The 24,693-nt window shown below is 47.0% G+C and overlaps 3 protein-coding genes across 3 annotated transcripts; 1 reads left to right on the forward strand and 2 right to left on the reverse strand.

Moving 5' to 3' along the window:
• Window positions 1–909: 909 nt before the first annotated feature.
• On the forward strand, window positions 910–2,201 carry LOC135983742 (claw keratin-like). Its single transcript, XM_065596988.1, has one exon. It carries the CDS (start codon window positions 961–963, stop codon window positions 1,507–1,509), a length of 549 nt encoding a protein of 182 aa, XP_065453060.1. The 5' UTR covers window positions 910–960; the 3' UTR covers window positions 1,510–2,201.
• Window positions 2,202–6,770: 4,569 nt separating this feature from the next.
• LOC135983745 (uncharacterized) lies at window positions 6,771–8,781 on the reverse strand. Its single transcript, XM_065596998.1, has 2 exons — window positions 8,256–8,781; window positions 6,771–7,382 (listed from the first exon to the last, which is right to left on the reverse strand). The coding sequence occupies exons 1-2, from the start codon at window positions 8,644–8,646 to the stop codon at window positions 6,880–6,882; spliced, it is 894 nt and encodes a 297-aa protein (XP_065453070.1). The 5' UTR covers window positions 8,647–8,781; the 3' UTR covers window positions 6,771–6,879.
• An 11,082-nt stretch (window positions 8,782–19,863) lies between these two features.
• Window positions 19,864–21,751, reverse strand: LOC135983746 (claw keratin-like). The gene is made up of 2 exons (XM_065597005.1): window positions 21,690–21,751; window positions 19,864–21,145 (listed from the first exon to the last, which is right to left on the reverse strand). Exon 2 carries the CDS (start codon window positions 21,122–21,124, stop codon window positions 20,576–20,578), a length of 549 nt encoding a protein of 182 aa, XP_065453077.1. The 5' UTR covers window positions 21,125–21,145; window positions 21,690–21,751; the 3' UTR covers window positions 19,864–20,575.
• Between the last annotated feature and the right edge of the window lie 2,942 nt (window positions 21,752–24,693).

Raw genomic sequence — 24,693 nt, forward strand, 5'->3', positions numbered from 1 at the left:
ATCTATAGTGTGTCATTATTAAGTGACAGGATCTGGCGGATTCATGATTTGAAGCTAAAGGAGGGATTTTAAGAACAACATATACAATTGTGAAACGTATTTCTCATTAACTAGAGAAAGAATTAGGGCATTTAAACTTTAAAAAGTCCCTTAGCCACCTTTCACTTAGCTGGATTAGGAAGAAACTTTCCCAGGTTAGTCCACAAAGGGCCACTTCAGTGCTCATCTATTTTATTCTAAAGCAGCTGTTACTCCTCACTATTGGAGTCACAAGAATGGATGAAGCTGAGACGCGCTGTGCTCCAGTCAAGCAATTCCTATGTTCTCCTGAGCAGAAATACCCATTGCAAGTGCTTGGTGTAAGATGGTGTAATTTCATGTCGCTCCATGGAAGTCAGTGGACCTGAACCCATTTTTTCCCAGCTGAGGAGTTTGTCATTACTGATTTGTTAGGAGAAAAGCAAAGTTTCTGTTTATTCATCAGCAAGTTTCGGTGACTCCGAAGGTTTGGAAAACGAAAGAGTCACAGTGTGGTAGCAGACTCAACCGGTTTGCATGCAGAGGTTAAATCCTCAAACGAAAGGAAGTGATTACCATGATCCCAGCCATGTTCTCTTTGAGAAATGTCTAAAATGGTCCCAGAATCCCAGGTGTCCGTATGGAAATAGTTACACTTATTCTAGTCGGTGTTTTTCAGACAAAGTCATTGAGAGGGGATCAAGAGGCCGGTTGGGAGGGAAGTTTACTGCGAGCGGAGAAGAGGGGTAGAAAGAGAAAATAGTGACAACAACATGACCACACAAAAAGAGACTAAGTCCACTTCTTCTCTCTCTCTCGAGCCCCCTGCAGACCTCAATACAATTGTAACCGAGCTCTGAAGCCTTTCTTCCACCAGTCCTTGTACCTTGTCTCATCTCTAGTCCCTGTTGTGTGTTTCAGGTTTACCTCCATCCCAGAAAGATGACTTTCTCCAGCCTGTGCTATCCAGAATGCGGGGTGGCCCGACCCAGTCCAGTCACTGGCAGCTCCAACGAGCCGTGCGTTAGGCAGTGCCCTGACTCCGAAGTGGTGATCAGACCCTCACCAGTTGTCGTGACCCTCCCCGGACCAATTCTCAGCAATTTTCCTCAACAGAGCGAAGTGGCAGCTGTAGGAGCACCTGTGGTCGGAGCCGGTTTCGGAGGCTCCTATGGTTTGGGGGGATTGTACGGCTATGGAGGCCATTACGGAGGATTGTATGGTTTAGGGAGATTAGGTGGTTACGGCGGCCGTTACGGATATGGGGGATTCTTGGGCAATGGGGGATACTATGGTTACCCAGGCCTTTATGGTTATGGGGGATTATGGGGAAATGGGGGACACTGCGGTTACCCGGGCCTTTACGGTTATGGGGGATTATGGGGATATGGGGGACACTGTGGCTACCCGGGCCTTTATGGTTATGGGGGATTAAGTGGTTCCGGGGTATCCTGCCATAGGTACCTCAGTGGAAGCAGAGGGCCATGTTAAACTCACCAGGAATATTCATGGAAGAAGGAAGAACCAGGAAATGAACAGCAAGATACAGATTCACCCCTGATCATTTGGGCATGGATTTCAGAAGTGCTGTGCCAACATGGCTCCAGTTGAACTTGGTGGGAGCTGTGTGCGCTCAGCACCTTGGTCTGATAGCCATGCTGCATTTCTACTGTTACGCTTTATGACTCTTTCTGCCAAGGCTTTCCCAACCAAGTGCTGATTCTCTTTTTCTCTTGAGGACTCATTCTGAACTACACACAGGTTGTTTACATTGACCCTGCAGTGTGAAGGAAACAGAGGCCTTAAGATAGGCATCATTTACGTTCATTATCACTCTAAGTCCCTCTCAAGGAGAATTAGGCCCTACATGTTCTATCCTTTCTATCAATACGTACTTTTAGCAACTCACTTTAACCTTTGCTACTTCACATGTCTAATGGAGAAGTTGTGTAGTCTCTGCTTCTATATTCCTTTGTCTCATTTCACACCTGACTGGGGTTAAAAAAACCTGTGGAGCTGCAACAAAGCACAAAGAACATCTTGTGTGAAATACATCCCATTGACGCAGGTGATGGGTCAGAGCCCTTCTTGAAACACTGGAAATACATTTTTTTCCGCTCTGTAGTATTTCTTCCTGCAACTGTGTACTGCCAATTTGCATTAAAAACTCTGCTGCATCAAAATATTAGTCTTCTGGTTCTCTTTGTTTCTTTGTCTGTTTTTAAAAATTGCACTAGACGAAATTCCTCCCCGTGGAGCCAGCAGCACCGGGAACTTTTCAAGTTGCACCTTCCAAAGCCCTGCTGTGATAGGATAATCCGGCTCTTACAAAGGTTGACAGTATTCCGCAGGCCCTGAGTACCCAGGTGGAATTCCTCCTTGCATTACATGGTTTAGCAAATAGTCTATCCTTGTAAAGACGAGACAGATTTTCATTTTAAGAATGTACATTTTTCTTTGGTTTCAAGAAGACCAATCACATGGTTCACAGTAAGCATCTGTGTGAGACTTTAAGTGACCAGGTTGACGTAAGGAAAAGAAAAGTGGCCACCATGTACCTTATGTTTACTGCTGTACCTGCTGTGTGTTTTAGGTTTATCTCCAGGGCAGAAAGATGTCTTGCTTCACAAACGTGTGGAGCGACATTTCACAAAGCATGCACAACAGCTGCAACAAGCCAGACGTAAGGCAGTGCCCTGGCTCTATAGCACTGATCCAACCCCCACCGGCTGTCATGACCTTCCCAGGAGCAATTCTCAGATCTTTCCCTCAGGAAAGCAGAGTGGAATCCTGGGGTGCCATTGACGTTGGAGGTGGTGATAGAGGCTTATCAAGTTATGGAGGATTACACTGTAACCGATGACCCAGTGATTATGGGAGATTATACGCTTATGGGGGCCAATATTGGCAGGAGGGCCTCTGTGGATAAAGGGGCCATATGGTCGTGGGAGAACATAGGGCTACGGGGGGTTCTGGTGGGGTCATCGGTACCTTAATGGAACCTGTGGGCCATGCTAAATCGAGCAGGCATATGCATGGGAAAAGCAGGAAATGAACGGCAAGATACAGATTCACGTCTGATCGCACAGGCCTGGCTTTGAGAAGTGTTGACTACACCCAACTCAGTGTGAAATAATGAGAGAGCTGCATTTCATCACCACCTCTGCAAACATTCCCAATGTTTCCCATGTTACCCTATATGCGTATCCTCGAATGCCTTCCTAGCTATGGGCTTCCTCTATTATAAACCTAGTGGGCCTGATTCTCAGCTACACGATGGATTTTACACCACGCTCTAAACTGCAAATGAAGCAGGAGACATAATGTGTACGTTACCTACATCTACCCTGACTGGAATGCATCTTTCTCATACTAGAGCACTGTCAAAAGGATTTAGTGTCAATGAGAATTAGGCTAAGTGATTTCCTAGCCATGAATATGGACTGTTTCTCTCTGCCTTTTATCTTTCTAACAGCAGCTGCATAACGGAGAAGCTCTTTGAACCTCTGCTTTTATTGTGTCTTGTTTTAGTAGAGACTGACCAGGGTGAGACAAGCAAAAAAAAAAAAATAGTGGCAAACTATACAACTGCTATAAAGAAGTAAGAGAACTCTGTGAGAAATACATCACATTGGAGCTGGGGATAGGATATGGCCCTTCATGAAACCGTGGAAATGTAGTCTTGCTTCTCTACTTCTTTTTCCTTTTTTTTTTTTGGACAGTTTTCAATCCACTTTATTTCAAATTCAAATATATACTACCTCATACTATTGGTTTTCTGGTTTAATTGCTCTTCCATTCATTATCTCTTTATATCACCAGAGGCATCCACATCTCTTGGCCAAATTGTCCTCCAGCTTTGGATACTCCCAGTGGTGGTGCACAAGTCAGGAAAGTTTGTGGTCTATTATCAAGAAATGTTGAGCACGAACAGCTCCGGTTTGCTTCAGTGGGAGTGTAACAAGGTGCAGCTTCTGCCCCCACAAACCAGCCAGAGATCTCTGCGTTGGTGCAAACACCCATGTTCTTTATTCACAGTTTACTTTCCCTCCACCTTGTAGCTACAAACAGCTTCAGTCTTACAGCCTCAGGGACTGCTAGCTCCCGAGGCCAGCAGTGAAGAGCTCCCACTGCCTCTCTTCTCTCGCTCTTCCCTTTTTCTTACTTCCCTGGCTTCCTTCCTGCCAGCCATTATGTAGCCCCGGGCTAACGCGGCTGTCTGTTGTTCCCCGTTTGCCACTCAGGGTATGTCTACACTACGAAATTAGGTCGAATTAATAGAAGCCGGTTTTATAGAAATCGGTTGTATACAGCCGATTGTGTGTGTCCCCACATAAAATGCTCTAAGTGCTCTAGTCGGCAGACCGCGTCCACAATACCGAGGCTAGCGTCGACTTCCGGAGCGTTGCACTATGGGTAGATATCCCACAGCTATCCCACAGTTCCCGCAGTCTCCGCCGCCCATTGGAATTCTGGGTTGAGATCCCAATGCCCGGATGATGCAAAACAGTGTCACGGGAGGTTCTGGGAACATGTCGTCAGGCCCCTCCCCCTCCGTCAGAGCAACAGCAGACAATAGATTCGCGCCTTTTTACCTGGGTTACCTGTGCAGACAACATACCACGGCAAACATGGAGCCCGCTCAGCTCACCGTCACCATATGTCATCTGGAGGCCGGCAGACATGGGACTGCATTGCTACACAGCAGCAGCTAACTGCCTTTTGGCGGTAGACGGTGCAGCATGACTGGTAGCCTTCATCGGTGATCTGGGTGTTGGCAGCTGTGGGGCTGGCAGCCGTAGGGCTGCATTGCACCAGCCCCTTGCCTTTTGGCAGTAGATGGTGTATTGCGACTGGTAACCGTCCTATTACAAGTTGGATCATTGCACATTAGCAGAGTCTTCCCTGAGCAGCAGATCGTGCAATAGGCCTGAAGGCCATCGTAGTACACTAACTGCCAAGCGCCCAGTATTTGCTGCCAAGCACCCAGAAGATGCCGAGGGCTATCAGTCATGCTGCACCGTCGTCTTAAGATGTAAAAATTAGATTTGTTCTGTATTCATTTGCTTCCCCCTCCCTCCGTCAAATCAACAGCCTGCTAAACCCATGGTTTTCAGTTTAATCTTTGGGGGGACCATTCTGTGTGACAGTTGTTTGTGTTTCTCCCTGATGCACAGCCACCTTTCTTGATTTTAATTCCCTGTACCTGTACGCCATGTCGTCACTCGGCCCGCCCTCCCTTCCTCCTTCCCCTGGTCCGTCAGATACTAGTTTTGCGCCTTTTTTTCAGACCAGAGGCCATAGCTAGCACTGGGATCATGGAGCCCGCTCAGATCACCGCGGCAATTATGAGCACTATGAACACCACGCGCATTGTCCTGGAGTATATGCAGAGCCAGAACATGCCAAGGCGAAACCCGGACCAGCCGAGGAGGCGATTACAGCGCGGCGAAGAGAGTGATGAGGAAATTGACATGGACATAGACCTCTCACAAGGCACAGGCCCCAGCAATGTGGAAATCATGGTGTCACTGGGGCAGGTTCATGGCGTGGAACGCCGATTCTGGGCCCGGGAAACAAGCACAGACTGGTGGGACCGCATCGTGCTGCAGGTGTGGGACGATTCCCAGTGGCTGCGAAACTTTCGCATGCGTAAGGGCACTTTCATGGAACTTTGTGACTTGCTTTCCCCTGCCCTGAAGCGCCAGAATACCAGGATGAGAGCAGCCCTCACAGTTGAGAAGCGAGTGGCGATAGCCCTGTGGAAGCTTTCAACGCCAGACAGCTACCGGTCAGTCGGGAATCAATTTGGAGTGGGCAAATCTACTGTGGGGGCTGCTGTGATCCAAGTTGCCAGGGCAATGAAAGACCTGATGATATCAAGGGTAGTGACTCTGGGCAACGTGCAGGCAATAGTGGATGGTTTTGCTGAGATGGGATTCCCAAACTGTGGTGGGGCCATAGACGGAACCCATATCCCTATCTTGGCACCGGAGCACCAAGCCACCGAGTACATAAACCGCAAGGTGTACTTTTCAATGCTGCTGCAAGCCCTGGTGGATCACAAGGGATGTTTCACCAACATCAACGTGGGATGGCCAGGAAAGGTACATGATGCTCGCGTCTTCAGGCACTCTGGTCTGTTTCGAAAGCTGGAGGAAGGAACTTTCTTCCCGGACCAGAAAGTAACCGTTGGGGATGTTGAAATGCCTATCGTGATCCTTGGGGACCCAGCCTACCCCTTAATGCCATGGCTCATGAAGCCGTACACAGGCAGCCTGGACAGGAGTCAGGACCTGTTCAACTATAGGCTGAGCAAGTGCCGAATGGTGGTGGAATGTGCATTTGGACGTTTAAAAGCGCACTGGCGCTTCTTACTGACTCGCTCAGACCTCAGCGAAAAGAATATCCCCATTGTTATTGCTGCTTGCTGTGCGCTCCACAATATTTGTGAGAGTAAGGGGGAGACATTTATGGCGGGGTGGGAGGTTGAGGCAACTCGCCTGGCCGCTGATTACGCGCAGCCAGACACCAGGGTGGTTAGAGGAGCACGGCAGGGCGCGGTGCGCATCAGAGAAGTTTTGTGACTGGCCAGGCTACGGTGTGAAACTTCTGTTTGTTTCTCCTTGATGAACCCTCCGCCCCCCCCCCCACCCGGTTCACTCTACTTCCCTGTAAATCAACCACCTCCACCCTCCCCTCCCCACTTCGAGCACCACTTGCAGAGGCAATAAAGTCATTGTTATTTCACATTCATGCATTCTTTATTAATTCCTCACACAAGTAGGGGGATAATTGCCAAGGTAGCCTGGGATGGGTGGGGGAGGAGGGATGGAAAAGGACACACTGCATTTTAAAACTTTAACTCTTATTGAAGGCCAGCCTTCTGATACTTAGGCAATCGTCTGGGGTGGAGTGACTGCGTGGCTGGAGGCCCCCCCACAGTGTTCTTGGGCGTCTGGGTGAGGAGGCTATGGAACTTGGGGAGGAGGGCTGTTGGTTACACAGGGGCTGTAGCGGTGGTCTCTGCTCCTGCTGCCTTTCCTGCAGCTCAACCATACGCTCGAGCATATCAGTTTGATGCTCCAGCAGACGGAGCATTGACTCTTGCCGTCTGTCTGCAAGCTGACGCCACCTATCATCTTCAGCCCGCCACTTGCTCTTTTCATCCCGCCATTCATCCCACCAGCTCTCCTCTCGTTCATATTGTGCTTTTCTCATGTCTGAGATTGACTGCCTCCACGCATTCTGCTGTGCTCTATCAGCGTGGGAGGACATCTGGAGCTCCGTGAACATATCGTCCCGCGTCCTCCGTTTTCTCTTTCTAATGTTCACTAGCCTCTGCGAAGGAGAAACATTTGCAGCTGGTGGAGGAGAAGGGAGAGGTGGTTAAAAAAGACACATTTTAGAGAACAATGGGTACACTCTTTCGTTACAAGGCCTCATTTTTCCTCTGCCTGCCGGTTTGGTATGAGAGATCACTCACGCAGTGCCAGGCAACAGATTTCGGCTTGCAGCCAGCCATGGTAATCCACAGTCTTTTGGCTTTTTTAACCTTCTTAACATGTGGGAATGGTTTCAAACAGCAGCACATTTCCCATATCAAGGATGAATTGGGTTGGCCATTTAAAATGGGTTTTCAATGTAAAAGGAGGGGCTGCGGTTTCAGGGTTAACATGCAGCACAAACCCAAGTAAACCACCCCCCCCACACACCCGATTCTCTGGGATGATCACTTCATCCCTCCCCACACCGCGTGGTTAACAGCGGGGAACATTTCTGTTCAGAAGAGCAGGAACGGGCACCTCTGAACGTCCCCTTAATAAAATCATCCTATTTCAACTAGGTGACCGTGAATGATATCACTCTCCTGAGGATAACAAAGAGAGATAAGGAATGGATGTTGTCTGCATGCCAGCAAACACCGGGACCATACGCTGCCATGCTTTGTTATGCAATGATTCCAGACTACGTGCTACTGGCCTGGCGTGATAAAGTGTCCTACCATGGCGGACTGGATAAGGCAGCCCTCCCCAGAAACCTTTTGCAAAGGCTTTGGGAGTACATGAAGGAGAGCTTTCTGGAGATGTCCCTGGAGGATTTCCGCTCCATCCCCATACACGTTAACAGACGTTTCCAGTAGCTGTACTGGCCGCGATTGCCAGGGCAAATTAATCATTAATCATTAAACACGCTTGCTTTTAAACCATGTGTAATATTTACAAAGCTACACTCACCAGAGGTCTCCTGTGTGCCCTCAGGGTCTTGGGTGAGTTCGGGGGTTACTGGTTCCAGGTCCAGGGTGACAAACATATCCTGGTTGTTGGGGAAACCGGTTTCTCCGCTTCCTTGCTGCTGTGAGCTACCTACATTACCTCCATCCTCATCTTCCTCGTTCCCCGAACCCTCTTCCCTGTGTGTTTCTCCATTGACGGAGTCATAGCACACGGTTGGGGTAGTGGTGGCTGCACCCCCTAGAATGGCATGCAGCTCCGCGTAGAAGCGGCAAGTTTGCGGCTCTGCCCCGGACCTTCCATTTGCTTCTCTGGCTTTGTGGTAGGCTTGCCGTAGCTCCTTAATTTTCACGTGGCACTGCTGTGCATCCCTGTTATGGCCTCTGTCCTTCATGGCCTTGGAGACCTTTTCTAATACTTTGCCATTTCTTTTACTGCTACGGAGTTCAGCTAGCACTGATTCATCTCCCCATATGGCGAGCAGATCCCGTACCTCCCGTTCGGTCCATGTTGGAGCTCTTTTGCGATCCTGGGACTCCACCACAGTTACCTGTGCTGATCAGCTCTGCGTGGTCACCTGTGCTCTCCACGCTGAGCAAACAGGAAATGAAATTCAAACGTTCGCGGGTCTTTTCCTGTCTACCTGGTCAGTGCATCTGAGTTGAGAGTGCTGTCCAGAGCGGTCACAATGAAGCACTGTGGGATAGCTCCCGGAGGCCAATAACGTCCAATTCCGTCCACACTACCCCAATTCCGACCCGCAAAGGCCGATTTTATCGCTAATCCCCTCGTCGAAGGTGGTGTAAAGAAACTAGTTTAAAGGGCCCCTTAAGTCGAAAGAAAGGGCTTCGTCGTGTGAACGTGTCCAGGCTTAATTCGATTTAATGCTGCTAAAGTCGACCTAAACCCGTAGTGTAGACCAGGCCTCAGACTGGGCTTATTCAGCCGGCTCCAATTCCCCTTTGCTGACTGGAGCTGGCATGACAGAGGCCTGGCTCACAGTGAGTTTTGAGTACTCAGTTCTTTAGAAAAAAGGGGCCTGTAGCCTCCCATTGAAGCAAACCAGAGCTGTTCATGCTCAAAGTTTTTTGATAATAGGCCTCAAGTTTTCCTGAGCTGTGCATCACATTAGGGGGATCGAAACCTGGAGGACACTTTTGGCCAAGAGATATGGAAGCCGTTGGTGATATGAAGAGATAATGAATGGAAGAGCAATTAAACCAGAAGACCAAGAGTATGAGGTAGTACATATTTGAATGTGAAATAAAGTGGAGTCAAAAATTGCCGAATAATAAAAGAAAAAGAAAAAGGAAAAAGAAGCAGAGTAGCAAGACTACATCTCCCTGGTTTCATGAAGGGCTGTGTCCTATCCCCAGCTCCAGAGTGGTGTATTTCTCACACAGTTCTCTTACTTCTTTATAGCAGTTGCAGAGTTTGAGAATCAAGTCTGTCTGCCACCATTGTTAATTACCCTCTGGTCAGACCCTGGCTGTGCTGCAGGGATGCTGCGGGTCGGACACGTGCGCTGGCGGTTCCCACACGCCCTCAGGCTCTAGGTGGCAGGACCCTTCTTCCCAGCATCACGCCCCCGTCAGGGTTCTGATCCCTGTCTTGGCTGGTGGCATCTGCCCAGGGTCCCCCCCACTCTCCCCAGCTGCTCACCGCACCCGGCTCCGGACGGCTCCATCCCCAGCCCCAGCCCCAGCCCCACTCTGCCTCAGCTCGCCTGCGGCTCTGCTCAGCTCAGCTCTGCCTGCTGCTCTCGCAGCTGCAGCTCACACAGTGAAATGGGACCCCGGACTCCTGACTCCCTCATTAGCTTGCCGTGCTGTCAATCAGGCTGACCTGCAGGGTTGGCCTCGCCCCATTGCCCCTGAGGACTGTCAGTTTTAGGATCCTGATTCCCCATTGGCCCTTCCCCTTTCTTTTGGTACTGGGAGAGGGCCATGAATAAAACCCACCAAGTTTTCGTAAGGGGCCAACATTCCCCTGACATCTACTGACAGACACACAAGTTCAGTCCAGCATGACAAGGCGGTGCTTTGGTTTGTAAACCTCAGAGAGTCACCAGCACTTGGTGATGAACAAACAAAACTGGGGTTTTTTAATCAAAACAAACCACAAACCCCCATCTCCTCCCCTCGTGCAAATCTGCGGTGTTCCACTGACCTCAATGGAGCTATATTAACTTACACCAGACGAGGATCTGCACCTGGAATTACTTCTTCCTATGAGAAGGTAGCAGTTGCCAGGCTGCAGGAGACGAGTGGCCCATCTAATGCAGTATCCTGTCTCAATGAGTGTGAGTCACCACGTGCTTCACAGGAAACCAGAACAACAATAAATTAACCTTTATAGAGGAAACTTGGGGAGTTTCTTCATAAATCCTAAGTTAAAAATTGGGGGTGAGATTTTTCAGTGCTCCCTACGGGATATGAATGCTCAAGTTCCAACTAAAATTAATAGGCTCTAATGTCCCTAATGCATGTCTTGCTCTGAAAATCCAGGGATTAACTTCTAAACAATGAAGAAACCAAGGCCTGGATCTCGATACGAGAAAAAAATTGAAAAACCCCCAAACCCTTTCCACTCTTTAGAATCACAGAGTGTCTGTGCAATATTCAGTCCTAAATTAGTGCAGTTCAGCAGCAGTGATGAGCCTGGGGTGATAATCACTACGATTGGTTTTATTGCTGACTCTGCCACTTGCTCCCTGTGTAACCTTCACCTCAAAGTGCTTGTTCACCTCCACATAAGCCAGATCTCATAGTGATATTATGCTCGATGATCAGAGGCTTCTGCAAATCCAAGGACTTCAAAGCACTGCAGCCTCAGTAAAGTTGTGTGTGTGCACAGGGTTCTATTATTTTAATAGCAGAATTTTTCTCTGGGATTAGCTGCTCCCAAATTAAGGATTAGGATTCAAGGGTTCTCACAACAATTTTTTTGGTGGCCTTCACCGAGATCCTGTCCTGGGGATGGTGGACTGGGAACTCACCGGGTGCCTGCAGAGTCCCAGGCTCCCCGTGTCCCATCCAGGAGGGAGCACGGGAGCGGCCCAACAACCAAATGATGCACCCATGTCCACTGACAAGATCTGCATCACGTGCTGTGCCCATTGTCCCCACATATCTCCAGAGGTGCTGCCCGGAGCCCCCAAGGAGGCTGTGAGGTGCAGGACCCCGACCCCTGCTGGCAATTCCACTATAAACACCAATGCGGCGCATCTTTCGTAAGAGCTACTCAGCAGGAACAGTTGGGCGCTGCCAGAAGGGGCTGCTGCTTTGCGCCCCCACAATCCCGCCCATGCTCTTGAGACTGACGTAGCTGCAAAAAACTCCACTGGTGGCCTCCTTTGAGAAACGCTGGATTAAACAAATCCATGTTAAGGTTTCTGAGGTTATGCCAATAGTCAGTGGACGATTCCTAGCCTCCGAATTTGGGGCTGTTTGATTTTCATTCAGGAAAGCTTTGCATTTCCCTTTCTTAGTAAACATTCCTTTACAGAGCTCAAGAGGCAGATACTGAGCCACTGGACATCAGTACAGCTCCACAGACTGCAATGACGTTCTGGGCTTACAAATGAGGGAAGCATTTAGTGCTGCTCGGGTTAGAAGAAATCCTGGTGGGGCTGTATTTTCATTCTAATTGTGGCTGAAAAGCGTGGTGTGGGAGACGGGTCTTGCAGAATGCACTAGGTTGGTCAAACTTCCAATGAATCCAGTCTCATCCCACAGCTCTCTGATGGTTGAAGAAGGTATCCTTAACTGTCAGCGTTGTGCTTCTTCCTTTTCTTCATTAGCTGAAGTCTCTCACAAGACACAGTTCTCTTGGCTGCTCATGGGTGGAGATGCAGTACCTGATGTTTCCCATTGGTTTCCCTATACGCTGGCTTTGAGCACGGGTGGCGGGTTGCATAGGCAGGGGGAGGTTTTGCCTCCCCAAACAGACAAGGGTGACCCCGCCCTCTTCTGCGACACTCCCTACGTACAATTGCTGCTCCAGTCCTCCCAGCTCCAAGTCCAGCCCCCCAGTGCTCTGGAGTTGAAGCCGCTCCCCACCCACCTTCCTGCACTGGGCTGGGGAGGCTGGGGCCGCTCCCCACCCACCCTTCCGCACTCAAGGGCTGGGGCAGCTCGCCGCATGGCCTCCCGCTCTCCGTGGCTGGGACAGTGCGCTGCCCACCTTTCCCTCCCTTGGCTGGGGAGGCAGAGGCTGCGCACCTCCGCCCTCCCGCCACTCCTTTGGGTCTGGGGGCCTAGCCGCGGAACTGGGTCAATGGCCACAGTGGTGGGGGGCAGCTCTCAGCTTGGGGAGGTGGGAATTGGCTCCTGCAGGGCCTCGGGCGGAAGTGGAGGGCCCTTGGTGGAAGGGGGCGGGTCAAAGGGTAGCCTCTCCCAGTGAGAGGTTCACACATCCCTCCTGGCTGTGAGCACCAGGGGGTGGAGGTGCCCAGTATGGATAGAGAGACGAACTCCCAATAGAGAGATGCACTGCCAAGAAGGTTTCTCTAACCCGGGCTAGCTAAAGTGGTTTCCTTCAATTGGAAGTTCATGGAACTGTTCCGTTTTACACTGGTTCAGTGTCTACCCTTACACTTCAAAATACATATAATAGGGAGATGAAAGGTATATGGAATGAAAACCAAAGAGCCCCAATGTCAAAGGCTAGGACTCACAAACTGAGCACTGGAATGACATCTGTGACCTTGACATGCATTTTTAAAGTAAATCTAATCTTCCGTGTTGGAACATCTAATCCCAGTAATAGGTTATTACTACTTTAGTAATTCATCTCTTGGGCTGCATAACACTTGATGAGTGTTTGTGAAGTGCTTTGAAATGCTTAGATCGGAGGATGCCTCAGACAATCCACCCTGAAAGTTACAATTATACCTGTTTGCCACAGAGGTAAATTGAGGCACATTCAGGTGAGGGTCAGACAGGGAGCGACTGGCAGAGTCAGAAATGTCCCCCAATTTAATATTTAAAAAGCTACTGCAACCTTGGAAAATTGACAGACTTGTAATTCCTTTGGAGAACTGTATCAGAGGGGTAGCCGTGTTAGTCTGAATCTGTAAAAAGCAACAGAGGGTCCTGTGGCACCTCTGAGACTAACAGAAGTACTGGGAGCATAAGCTTTCGTGGGTGAGAACCTCACTTCTTGCATCTGAAGAAGTGAGGTTCTGACCCACGAAAGCTTATGCTCCCAGTACTTCTGTTAGTCTCAAAGGTGCCACAGGACCCTCTGTTGCTTTTTGGAGAACTATTATCCTCAAAGAAATGCAGTTGCCCTGTACAATTTTAAGATAAAGACAGCTGAAAATTGCAAAGTGCATGTCACACGTTGGAACTAAGAACATAAGAACGTAAGAATGGCCGTACCGGGTCAGACCAAAGATCCATCTCACCCAGTATACTGTCTACCGACAATGGCCAATGTCAGGTGCACCAGAGGGAGTGTACCAACAGGCAATGATCAAGTGATCTCTCTCCTGCCATCCAGCTCCATCCTCTGACAAACAGAGGCTAGAGACACCATTCCTTACCCATCCTGGCTAATAGTCATTAATGGACTTAACCACCATGAATTTATCCACTTCTCTTTTAAACGCTGTTATAGTCCTAGTCTTCACAAACTCCTCAGGTAAGGAGTTCCACAAGTTGACTGTGCGCTGCATGAAGAAGAACTTCCTTTTATTTTTTTTAAACCTGCTGCCTATTAATTTAATTTGGTGACCCCTAGTTCTTGTATTATGGGAATAAGTAAATAATTTTTCCGTATGCACTTTCTCCACATCACTCATGATTTTATATACCTTGATCATATCCCCCCTTAGTCTCCCCTTTTCCAATCTGAAAAGTCCTAGCCTCTTTAATCTCTCCTCTTATGGGACCCTGTCCAAACCCCTAATCATTTTAGTTGCCCTTCTCTGAACCTTTTCTAATGCCAGTATATCATTTTTGAGATGAGGAGACCACGTCTGTACACAGTATTCGAGATGTGGGCGTACCATCGATTTATATAAGGGCAATAATATATTCTCAGTCTTATTCTCTATCCCCTTTTTAATGATCCCTAACATCCTGTTTGCTTTTTTGACCGCCTCTGCACACTGCGCGGACGTCTTCAGAGAACTATCCACGATGACTCCAAGATCTTTTTCCTGACTTGTTGTAGCTAAATTAGCCCTCTCCATTCTGAGAATTTACCATTTATTCCTACCCTTTGTTCCCGGTCTTTTAACCAGTTCTCAGTCCATGAAAGGACCTTCCCTTTTATCCCATGACAACTTAACTTACGTAAGAGCCTTTGGTGAGGGACCTTGTTAAAGGCTTTCTGGAAATCTAAGTACACTATGTCCACTGGATCCCCCTTGTCCACATGTTTGTTGGCCCCTTCAAAGAACTCTAATAGATTAGTAAGACATGATTTCCCTTTAGAGAAACCATGTTGACTTTTGCCGAACAATTTATGCTCTTCTATGTGTCTGACAATTTTATTCTTTACTATTGTTTCGACTAATTTGCCCGGTACCGACGTTAGACTTACCGGTCTGTAATTGCCGGGATCACCTCTAGAGCCCTTTTTAAATATTGGCATTACATTAGCTATCTTCCAGTCGTTGGGTACAGAAGCCGATTTAAAGGACAGGTTACAAACCCTAGTTAATAGTTCTGCAATTTCACGTTTGAGTTCTTTCAGAACTCTTGGGTGAATGCCATCTGGTCCCGGTGACTTGTTACTGTTAAGTTTATCAATTAATTCCAAAACCTCCTCTAGTGACACTTCAATCTGTGACAGTTCCTCAGATTTGTCACCTACAAAAGCCGGATCAGGTTTGGGAATCTCCCTAACATCCTCAGCCGTGAAGACTGAAGCGAAGAATTCGTTTAGTTTCTCCGCAATGACTTTATCGTCTTTAAGTGCTCCTTTTCTATCTCTATCATCGAGGGGCCCCACTGGTTGTTTAGCAGGCTTCCTGCTTCTGATGTACTTAAAAACCATTTTGTTATTACCTTCGGAGTTTTGGGCTATCCATTTTTCAAACTCCTCTTTGGCTTTTCTTATTACATTCTTGTACTTAATTTGGCAGTGTTTATGCTCCTTTCTATTTACCTCGCTAGGATTTGACTTCCACTTTTTAAAGGAAGTCATTTTATCTCTCACTGCTTCTTTTACATGGTTGTTAAGCCACGGTGGCTCTCTTTTAGTTCTTTTACTGTGTTTCTTAATTTGGGGTATACATTGAAGTTGGGCCTCTATTATGGTGTCTTTAAAAAGCGCCCATGCAGCTTGCAGGGATTTCACTCTAGTCACTGTACCTTTTAACTTCTGGTTAACTAACCCCCTCATTTTTGCATTGTTCCCCCTTTTGAAATTAAATGCCACAGTATTGGGCTGTTGAGATGTTCTTCCCACCACAGGGATGTTGAACGCTATTGTATTATGGTCACTGTTTCCAAGCGGTTCTGCTATTATTACCTCTTGGACCAGCTTCTGCGCTCCACTCAGGACTAAATCTAGAGTTGTCTCTCCCCTTGTGGGTTCCCGTACCAGCTGCTCCAAGAAGCAGTCATTTAAAGTATTGAGAAATTTTGTCTCTGCATTTCGTCCTGAGGTGACATGTTCCCAGTCCATATGGGGATAATTGAAATCCCCCACTATTATTGACTTCTTAATTTTGATAGCCTCTCTAATTTCCCTTAGCATTTCATCATCACTATCACTGTCCTGGTCAGGTGGTCGATAACCCTGCTCTACAGCCAAAATGCTTCTGAAATAAATGTAGTCAAACTTTACTAATTCTGGGTCACTGAGAATGAAAATGATGCTTAAAATTGTTGATTGGCTCTAGTTTTCAAGATATGCTATTGGGTCAGTATATACGACCCTTGACTTGGGAATGGCGGAGGATAAGTGAGTTATAAAGGGAAGGGATCTCAATTTAAACCAGAAATGACGAAAATACATCTTTGCCTGGATCTATGAATAAATCTATGACTGGGTTTGGACAGTACTTGCCTTTTAGGCAAAACAATGAATGATGCAATCTGAAGCTGGTATTGCGTCATACATGATATGAATTGCATCATGTTATTCCTAGAAGTCATGGATGATGCAATCATAAGGAAGCTTACATCACTCTGCTGAACAAATTGGCCTATATCAGCTCTAGAAATCATACAGTGTTGTGCTCTCTTATTTGTCAGTGTTTGATTTTGCAAAGGGACACATTTCTGTTTACCCAAAGTGAGCAGAGATGCCTCGTACTTGTGTGAACAGTGCAGATAACTTCTGCTATGTTTGTGGTGAAGTGACTTTTGCATCACAAAAGAGCAGTATAACCACTATGGATAAGAAAGCCTATCACCTTTATTTTGGCTGCAAAATTGGAGATCAGGACAAGAGGTGGGCCCCACACATATGCTACAACACTTGTGCAACAAATCTTCGCCAGTGGTTGAACAGGAAAAGGAAATCTATGCCTTTTGAAGTGCCAATGATTTGGAGACAGCCAACAGATCATACCAGCAATTGTTACTTCTGCATGGTGCCTCCAGTTGGGAAAGGTGTGTCAAAGAAGAAAAAGTGGACTGTGCATTATCCAAACATTCCATCAGCTATACGCCCAGTACCCCACGGAGAAGGACTGCCGGTTCCTGATGCACCAGAATCATTCTCACTTGAGTCAGACGAGGAAAAGGAAGAGGATGAAACTTCTGGTCCTGAACCATCAATGTCACAGGACCCACATTTTCTCCCATCTCTTCCTCTGAAACACACCTCATAACACAAAGTGAACTGAATGACCTTGTCAGGGATTTGGAACTACCCAAGAGTAAAGCAGAGCTGTTGGGCTCCAGACTACAGCAGTGGAATCTCCTGGCAGGTGATGTTAGGGTTTCCATGTTCCGTGACCATCAAAAGGATCCTGTCCCATTCTTCTTCATGGAAGGTGATCTTGTAGGCTGCAACTTTAGTAATTCATCTCTTGGGCTGCATAACACTTGATGAGTGTTTGTGAAGTGCTTTGAAATGCTTAGATTGGAGGAAGCCTCAGACAATCCACCCTGAAAGTTACAATTATACCTCAAGTATCAGAGGGGTAGCCGTGTTAGTCTGAATCTGTAAAAAGCAACAGAGGGTCCTGTGGCACCTTTGAGACTAACAGAAGTACTGGGAGCATAAGCTTTCGTGGGTAAGAACCTCACTTCTTCAGATGCAAGTAATGGAAATCTCCAGAGGCAGGTATATATCAGTGTGGAGATAACGAGGTTAGTTCAATCAGGGAGGGTGAGGTGCTCTGCTAGCAGTTGAGGTGTGAACACCAAGGGAGGAGAAACTGTTTCTGTAGTTGGATAGCCATTCACAGTCTTTGTTTAATCCTGATCTGATGGTGTCAAATTTGCAAATGAACTGGAGCTCAGCAGTTTCTCTTTGGAGTCTGGTCCTGAAGTTTTTTTGCTGTAAGATGGCAACCTTTACATCTGCTATTGTGTGGCCAGGGAGGTTGAAGTGTTCTCCTACAGGTTTTTGTATATTGCCATTCCTGATACCTGACTTGTGTCCATTTATCCTCTTGCGTAGTGATACCTGTTTGCCACAGAGGTAAATTGAGGCACATTCAGGTGAGGGTCAGACAGGGAGCGACTGGCAGAGTCAGAAATATACCCCAATTTAATATTTAAAAAGCAACTGCAACCTTGGAAAATTGACAGACTTGTAATTCCTTTGGAGAACTATTATCCTCAAGTATAAAAAAGCCACAGTGCAAGTAGATCACAATATTAGCCAGTTTTTTATTGTTGATCCTGAGATCCAAGGATGCACAAAATTTTAACCAGACTTGTTACTAACCTTGTCTTGTAGCACCGTGTATCACGGATCAACCTAGACCTCAGCCTGTGGTCAGAAGTATTGGGTTGTATTTCTGTTTCTGCAACTGACCCCCATATGACCTTCACCTCAACATGCCTCTTTTTTTAGGCCTATCAAACGTAAAGAGTACGGATGTTAAAGCTGGAAGGTCTTCAGTGTCCTTAGAACTCAAGATTTCAAAAAAAGAAAAAGGAGAAAGAAGTAGAGAAGCAAGACTACATTTCCACGGTTTCATGAACGACCATATCCTATCCCCAGCTCCAATGTGGTGTATTTCTCACATAGTTCTCTTACTCCTTTATAGCAGTTGTAGAGTTTGCCACTATTTTTAATTACTTGTCTCACCCTGGTCAGTCTCAACTAAAACAAGACACAATAAAAGCAGAGGTTCAAAGAGCTTCTCTGTTATGCAGCTCGTTAGAAAGATAAAAAGCAGAAAGAAACAGTCCATATTCATGGCTAGAAGATCACTTAGCCTAATTCTCATTGACACGAAATCCTTTTGACGGTGCTCTAGTATGAGAAAGAGGCATTCCAGTCAGGGTAGATGTAGGTAACGTAGACGTTATGGCTCCTGCTTCATTTGCACTTTAGAGCGTGGTGTAAAATCCATCGTGTAGTTGAGAATCAGACCCACTGAGTTATTAATAGAGGAAGCCCATAGCTAGGAAGGTATTCGAGGATACCCATATAGGGTAACATGGGAAACATTGGGAATGTTTGCAGAGGTGGTGATGAAATGCAGCTCTCTCATTATTTCACACTGAGTTGGGTGTAGTCAACACTTCTCAAAGCCAGGCCTGTGCGATCAGACGTGAATCTGTATCTTGCCGTTCATTTCCTGCTGTTCCCATGCATATGCCTGCTCGATTTAGCATGGCCCACAGGTTTCATTAAGGTACCGATGACCCCATCAGAATCCCCTCCAACCCTATTTTCTCCCACAACCATATGGCCCCATTATCCACACAGGTCCTCCTGCCCATATTGGCCCCCATAAGCGTATAATCTACCATAATCACTGGGTCATCGGTTACAGTGTAATCCTCCATAACTTGATAAGCCTCTATCACCACCGCCAACGTCAATGGCACCCCAGGATTCCACTCTGTTTTCCTGAGGGAAAGATCTGAGAATTGCTCCTGGGAAGGTCATGACAGCCGGTGCGGGTTGGATCAGTGCTATAGAGTCAGGGCACTGCCTTACGTCTGGCTTGTGGCAGCTGTTGTGCATGCTTTGTGAAATGTCGCTCCACACGTTTGTGAATCAAGACATCTTTCTGCCATGGAGATAAACCTAAAACACACAGCAGGTACGGCAGTAAACATAAGGTACATGGTGGCCACTTTTCTTTTCTTTACGTCAACCTGGTCACTTAAAGTCTCCCACAGATGCTTACTGTGAACCATGTGATTGGTCTTCTTGAAACCAAAGAAAAACGTATATTCTTAACATGAAAATCTGTCTCGTCTTTACAGGGAAAGACTATTTGCTAAACCATGTAATGGAAGGAGGAATTCCACCTGGGTACTCAGGGCCTGCAGAATGCTGTCACCCAATGTAAGAGCCAGATTATCCTATCACAGCAGGGCTTTGGAAGGTGCAACTGGAAAAGTTCCCGGTGCTGCTGGCTCCACGGGGAGGAATTTCGTCCAGTGCAATTTTTAAAAAAGGACAAAGAAACAAAGAGAACCAGAGGACTGATATTTTGATGCAGCAGAGTTTTTAATGCAAATGAAATTGGCAGTACACAGTTGCAGGAAGAAATACTACAGAGCGGAAAAAAATGTATTTCCAGTGTTTCAAGAAGGGCTCTGACCCATCACCTGCGTCAATGGGATGTATTTCACACAAGATGTTCTTTGTGCTTTGTTGCAGCTCCAGAGGTTGACAAACAAGTCCCCTTTTGAAACCATTTTAAGTTCTATTTTTTTAACCCCAGTCAGGTGTGAAATGAGACAAAGGAATATAGAAGCAGAGACTACGCAACTTCTCCATTAGACATGTGAAGTAGCAAAGGTTAAAGTGAGTTGCTAAAGGTACGTATTGATAGAAAGGATAGAACATGTAGGGCCTAATTCTCCTTGAGAGGGACTTAGAGTGATCATGAATGTAAATGATGCCTATCTTAAGGCCTCTGTTTCCTTCACACTGCAGGGTCAATGTAAACACCCTGTGTGTAGTTCAGAATGAGTCCACAAAAGAAATAGAGAATCAGCACTTGGTTGGGAAAGCATTAGCAGAGAGTCATAAAGCGTAAAATTAGAAATGCAGCATAGCTATCAGACCACGGTGCTGAGCACACACAGCTCCCACCCAGTTCAACTGGAGCCATGTTTGCACAGCACTTCTGAAAGCCATGCCCAAAAGATCAGGGGTGAATCTGTATCTTGCTGTTCATTTCCTGGTTCTTCCTTCTTCCATGAATATTTCTAGTGGGTTTAACATGGCCCACTGCTTCCACTGAGGTACCTATGGCAAGATACCCCGGAACCACTTAATCCCCCATAACCATAAAGGCCCGGGTAGCCACAGTGTCCCCCATATCCCCATAATCCCCCATAACCATAAAGGCCTGGGTAACCGCAGTGTCCCCCATTTCCCCATAATCCCCCATAACCATAAAGACCTGGGTAACCACAGTATCCCCCATTGCCCAATAATCCCCCATAACCGTAACGGCCACCGTAACCACCTAATCTCCCTAAACCATACAATCCTCCGTAATGGCCTCCATAGCCATACAATCCCCCCAAACCATATGAGCCTCCGAAACCGGCTCCGACCACAGGTGCTCCTACAGCTGCCACTTCGCTCTGTTGAGGGAAATTGCTGAGAATTGGTCCAGGGAGGGTCACGACAACCGGTGAGGGTCTGATCACCACTTCGGAGTCAGGGCACTGCCTAACGCACGGCTCGTTGGCGCTGCCAGTGACTGGACTGGGTCGGGCCACCCCGCATTCTGGATAGCACAGGCTGGAGAAAGTCATCTTTCTGGGATGGAGGTAAACCTGAAACACACAACAGGGACTACAGATAAGACAAGGTACAAGGACTGGTGGAAGAAAGGCTTCAGAGCTCGGTTACAATTGTATTGAGTTCTGTAGGGGGCTCGAGAGAGAGAGAAGAAGTGGACTTAGTCTCTTTTTGCGTGGTCATGTAGTTGTCACTATTTTCTCTTTCTACACCTCTTCTCCGCTCGCAGTAAACTTCCCTCCCAACCGGCCTCTTGATTCTCTCTCAATGACTTTGTCTGAAAAACCGCGACTAGAATAAGTGTAACTATTTCCACGATGGACACCTGCCAGCTCCAGTAACTTAATAATGACACACTATAGATACAAATAAATAAATAAATACATAAAATACAAATAATTTTATAATTAATATTTTAAATTGATATATCTATAATATTATATATATATATAAGCATAAATGTAATTAATAAATAAGTAAAAATTACAGCGAGTATATGCAATATTCCACCTGAAATGAAAAGAGGCCCGACTGTGAAATCTCTGGGGTTAGAAAGAGAGGGAGTTGAATTGGACTTACCGAGTTCACTAAGGAGATGAAGTCCACAGAAGTGTTTAGAAGAGTGCAGAGTCGAGAGCACTTTTATACAGTTCCTAGGACAGCCTGGAGGATCTGCGATGCTGTTTGTGGAGGAGGTCCTAATTAGTTACCAAACAAACTTGATTGCCTTGCTAAATCCTTCTTTGGATGGAGCTGTTTTCCTCACTGTTGGTGATTACTGGGCTAATCTCAGCCTCAGAGGGTGTGACATGCACGTTGCAATTTTCAACTGTCTTTCATCTTAAAATTTTATAGGCCAACTGCATTTCTTTTTGTCATTTTACTGACTTTATAGGTTCTGCAATGAGAATGAATGTCAAGGTGATCCTGAGAAGCATCAGTAGAACAGGTGGGTGTCATTTAAGGAATCCAGTTTGGTCCTTTCAATTCGTGCTGTTCATGATTAGGGGCATTAGGGTCAAAATTCCAATAAACCCCGAAAACCGGCTCTGACCACAGGAGCTCCTATGGTCCCAGTTGGGTCTGAGGAGGGAAATTGTGGAGAATTGGTTCTGGGAGGGTCACAAGAACCGGTGAGGGTCCGATCATCACTTCAGAACTAGGGCACTGCTTACCGGTCAGCTCCTTGAAGCTGCTAGCAACTGGACTGGGCCATTCTACCCTGCACGGTTTTTAGGAAATACCAAATTCAAAACTACATATGAATGAAAATGAAATAGCCCCAAATTGTGTGGCCTTAAATCATGACCCGATGAAGGGAATGACACAAGAGACCTTGGCCTCCATTTTGTTGAAAGTGACTATACGACTCAGTGCAGAGGCGTCCAATCGTCACAACAATGTATTGACTACAACCTTTTGCAGGTGTCAAACACCAGCGAGTGTTTCTGTAGTGCTTTGAAATCTTGAGGTCTAAGGACACTGAAGAACTTCCAGCCTTAACATCCTTACTCTTTACGTTTGATAGGCCTAAAAAAAGAGGCATGTTGAGGTGAAGGTCATATGGGTGTCAGTTGCAGAAAGAGAAATACAACCCAATACTTCTGACCACAGGCTGAGGTCTAGGGTGATCCGCGTTACACGGTGTTACAAGACAAGGTTAGTAACAAGTCTGGTTAAAAATTTTTTGCATCCTTGAATCTCAGCGTCAAGAATAAAAATCTGGCTAATTTTGTGATCTACTTGAACTGCGGCTTTTTTATACTTCAGGATAATAGTTCTCCAAAGGAATTACAAGTCTGTCAATTTTCCAAGGTTGCAGTTGGTTTTTAAATATTAAATTGGGGTATATTTCTGACTCTGTCAACAGCTCCCTGTCTAACCTTCACCTGAATGTGCCTCCATTTACCTCTGTGGCAACCAGGTATAATTGTAACTTTCAGGGTGGATTGTCTGAGGCTCCTCCGATCTAAGCAATTCAAAAACATTTCACAAACACTCATCAAGTGTTATGTAGCCCAAAAGATGAATTGCTAAAGTAGTAATAACTTATTACTGGGATTAGATGTTCCAACAGGGAAGATTAGATTTACTTTAAAAATGCATGTCAAGGTCACAGATGTCATTCCAGTGCTCAGTTTGGGAGTCCTAGCCTTTGACATTGGGGCTCTTTGATTTTCATTCCATAAACCTTTCATCTCCCTATTATATATATTTTGAAGTGTAAGGGTAGATACTGAACCAGTGTAAAAGGGAACAGTTCCATGAACTTCCAATTGAAGGAATGCACTTTAGCTAGCCCGGGTTAGAGAAACCTTATTGGGAGTGCATCTCTCTATTGGGAGTTCCTCTCTCTATCCATACTCGGCATCTCAACCCCCTGGTGCTCAGAGCCATGGGTGATGTGTGAACCTCTGATTGGGAGAGGCTACCCCTTGCCCCGCCCCTTCCACCAAGGGCCCTCCACTTCCACCCGAGGCCCTGCAGGAGCCAATTCCTGCCCCCCCAAGCCGAGAGCTGCCCCCCACCACTGCGACCACCGATCCACTTCCAAGGCTATCACCCCAGACCCAAAGGAGTGCCGGGAGGGTGGAAGTGTGCGGGCTCAGCCAGCCTAGGCAGGTGTAAGGAAAGGTGGGCAGCGCGCAGTCCCAGCCACGGAGCACGGGAGGGTGGGTGGCAAGCAGCCCCAGCCTCCCCAGCCCTGGGACACGGGAAGGCGGGTGGGGAGCGGCCCCAGCCCTCAGAGCACTGGGAGGCTAGACTTGGAGCTGGTAGAACTGGAGCAGCAACTGTACGTTTGGAGTGTCGCGGAAGATGGTCGGGTAACACTTGTCTGTTTGGGGAGGGAAAACCTCCCCTTACCTATGCAACCCGCCACCCGTGCTCAAAACGCAAGGCCAATGGGAAACATCAGGTACTGCATCTCCACTCATGAGCAGCCAAGAGAACTGTATCTTGTGAGAGTTCAGCTAATGAAGAAAAGGAAGAAGCACAACGCTGACAGTTAAGGATACCTTCTTCAACCTTCAGATAGCTGTGGGATGAGACTGGATTCATTGGAAGTTTGACCAACCTAGAGCATTCTGCAAGACCCTTCTCCCACATAACGCTTTTCAGCCACAATTAGAACAATTTTTAAAGTGGAAAATACACCCCACCAGGATTGCTTCTAAGCCGAGCTTCCCTCAGTTGTAAGCCCAGAACGTCATTGCAGTCTGTGGAGCTGTACTGATGTCCAGTGGCTCAGTATCTGTCTCTTGAGCTCTGTAAAGGAATGTTTACTAAGAAAGGGAAATGCAAAGCTTTACTGAATGAAAATCAAACAGCCCCAAATTCGGAGGCTGGGAATCATCCACTGACTATTGACATAACCTCAGAAACCTTAACATGCATTTGTTTAATCCAGCGTTTCTCAAAGGAGGCCACAGGTGGATTTTTTTGTAGCTACGTCAGCCTCAAGAGCATGGGCGGGATTGTGGGGGTGCAAAGCAGGAGCCCCTTCTGGCAGCCCCCACCTGTTGCTGCTGAGTAGCTGTTACCAAAGACAGTGAGATGCGCCGCATTGGTGTTTGCAGTGGCA

This window comes from Chrysemys picta, chromosome 1 (assembly GCF_011386835.1).
Source record: "Chrysemys picta bellii isolate R12L10 chromosome 1, ASM1138683v2, whole genome shotgun sequence".
NCBI lineage: Eukaryota > Metazoa > Chordata > Testudines > Emydidae > Chrysemys > Chrysemys picta.

Bases quoted from the DNA above. Each gene is read 5' to 3' on its own strand.
- LOC135983742 (XM_065596988.1), top strand. From the start codon at position 961: ATGACTTTCTCCAGCCTGTGCTATCCAGAATGCGGGGTGGCCCGACCC.
- LOC135983745 (XM_065596998.1), bottom strand. From the start codon at position 8,646: ATGAAGGACAGAGGCCATAACAGGGATGCACAGCAGTGCCACGTGAAA. The intron at 7,383-8,255 runs GTGAGTGTAGCT...CTCCTCCACCAG, and splicing joins GGGCACACAGGAGACCTCTG to CTGCAAATGTTTCTCCTTCG.
- LOC135983746 (XM_065597005.1), bottom strand. From the start codon at position 21,124: ATGACTTTCTCCAGCCTGTGCTATCCAGAATGCGGGGTGGCCCGACCC.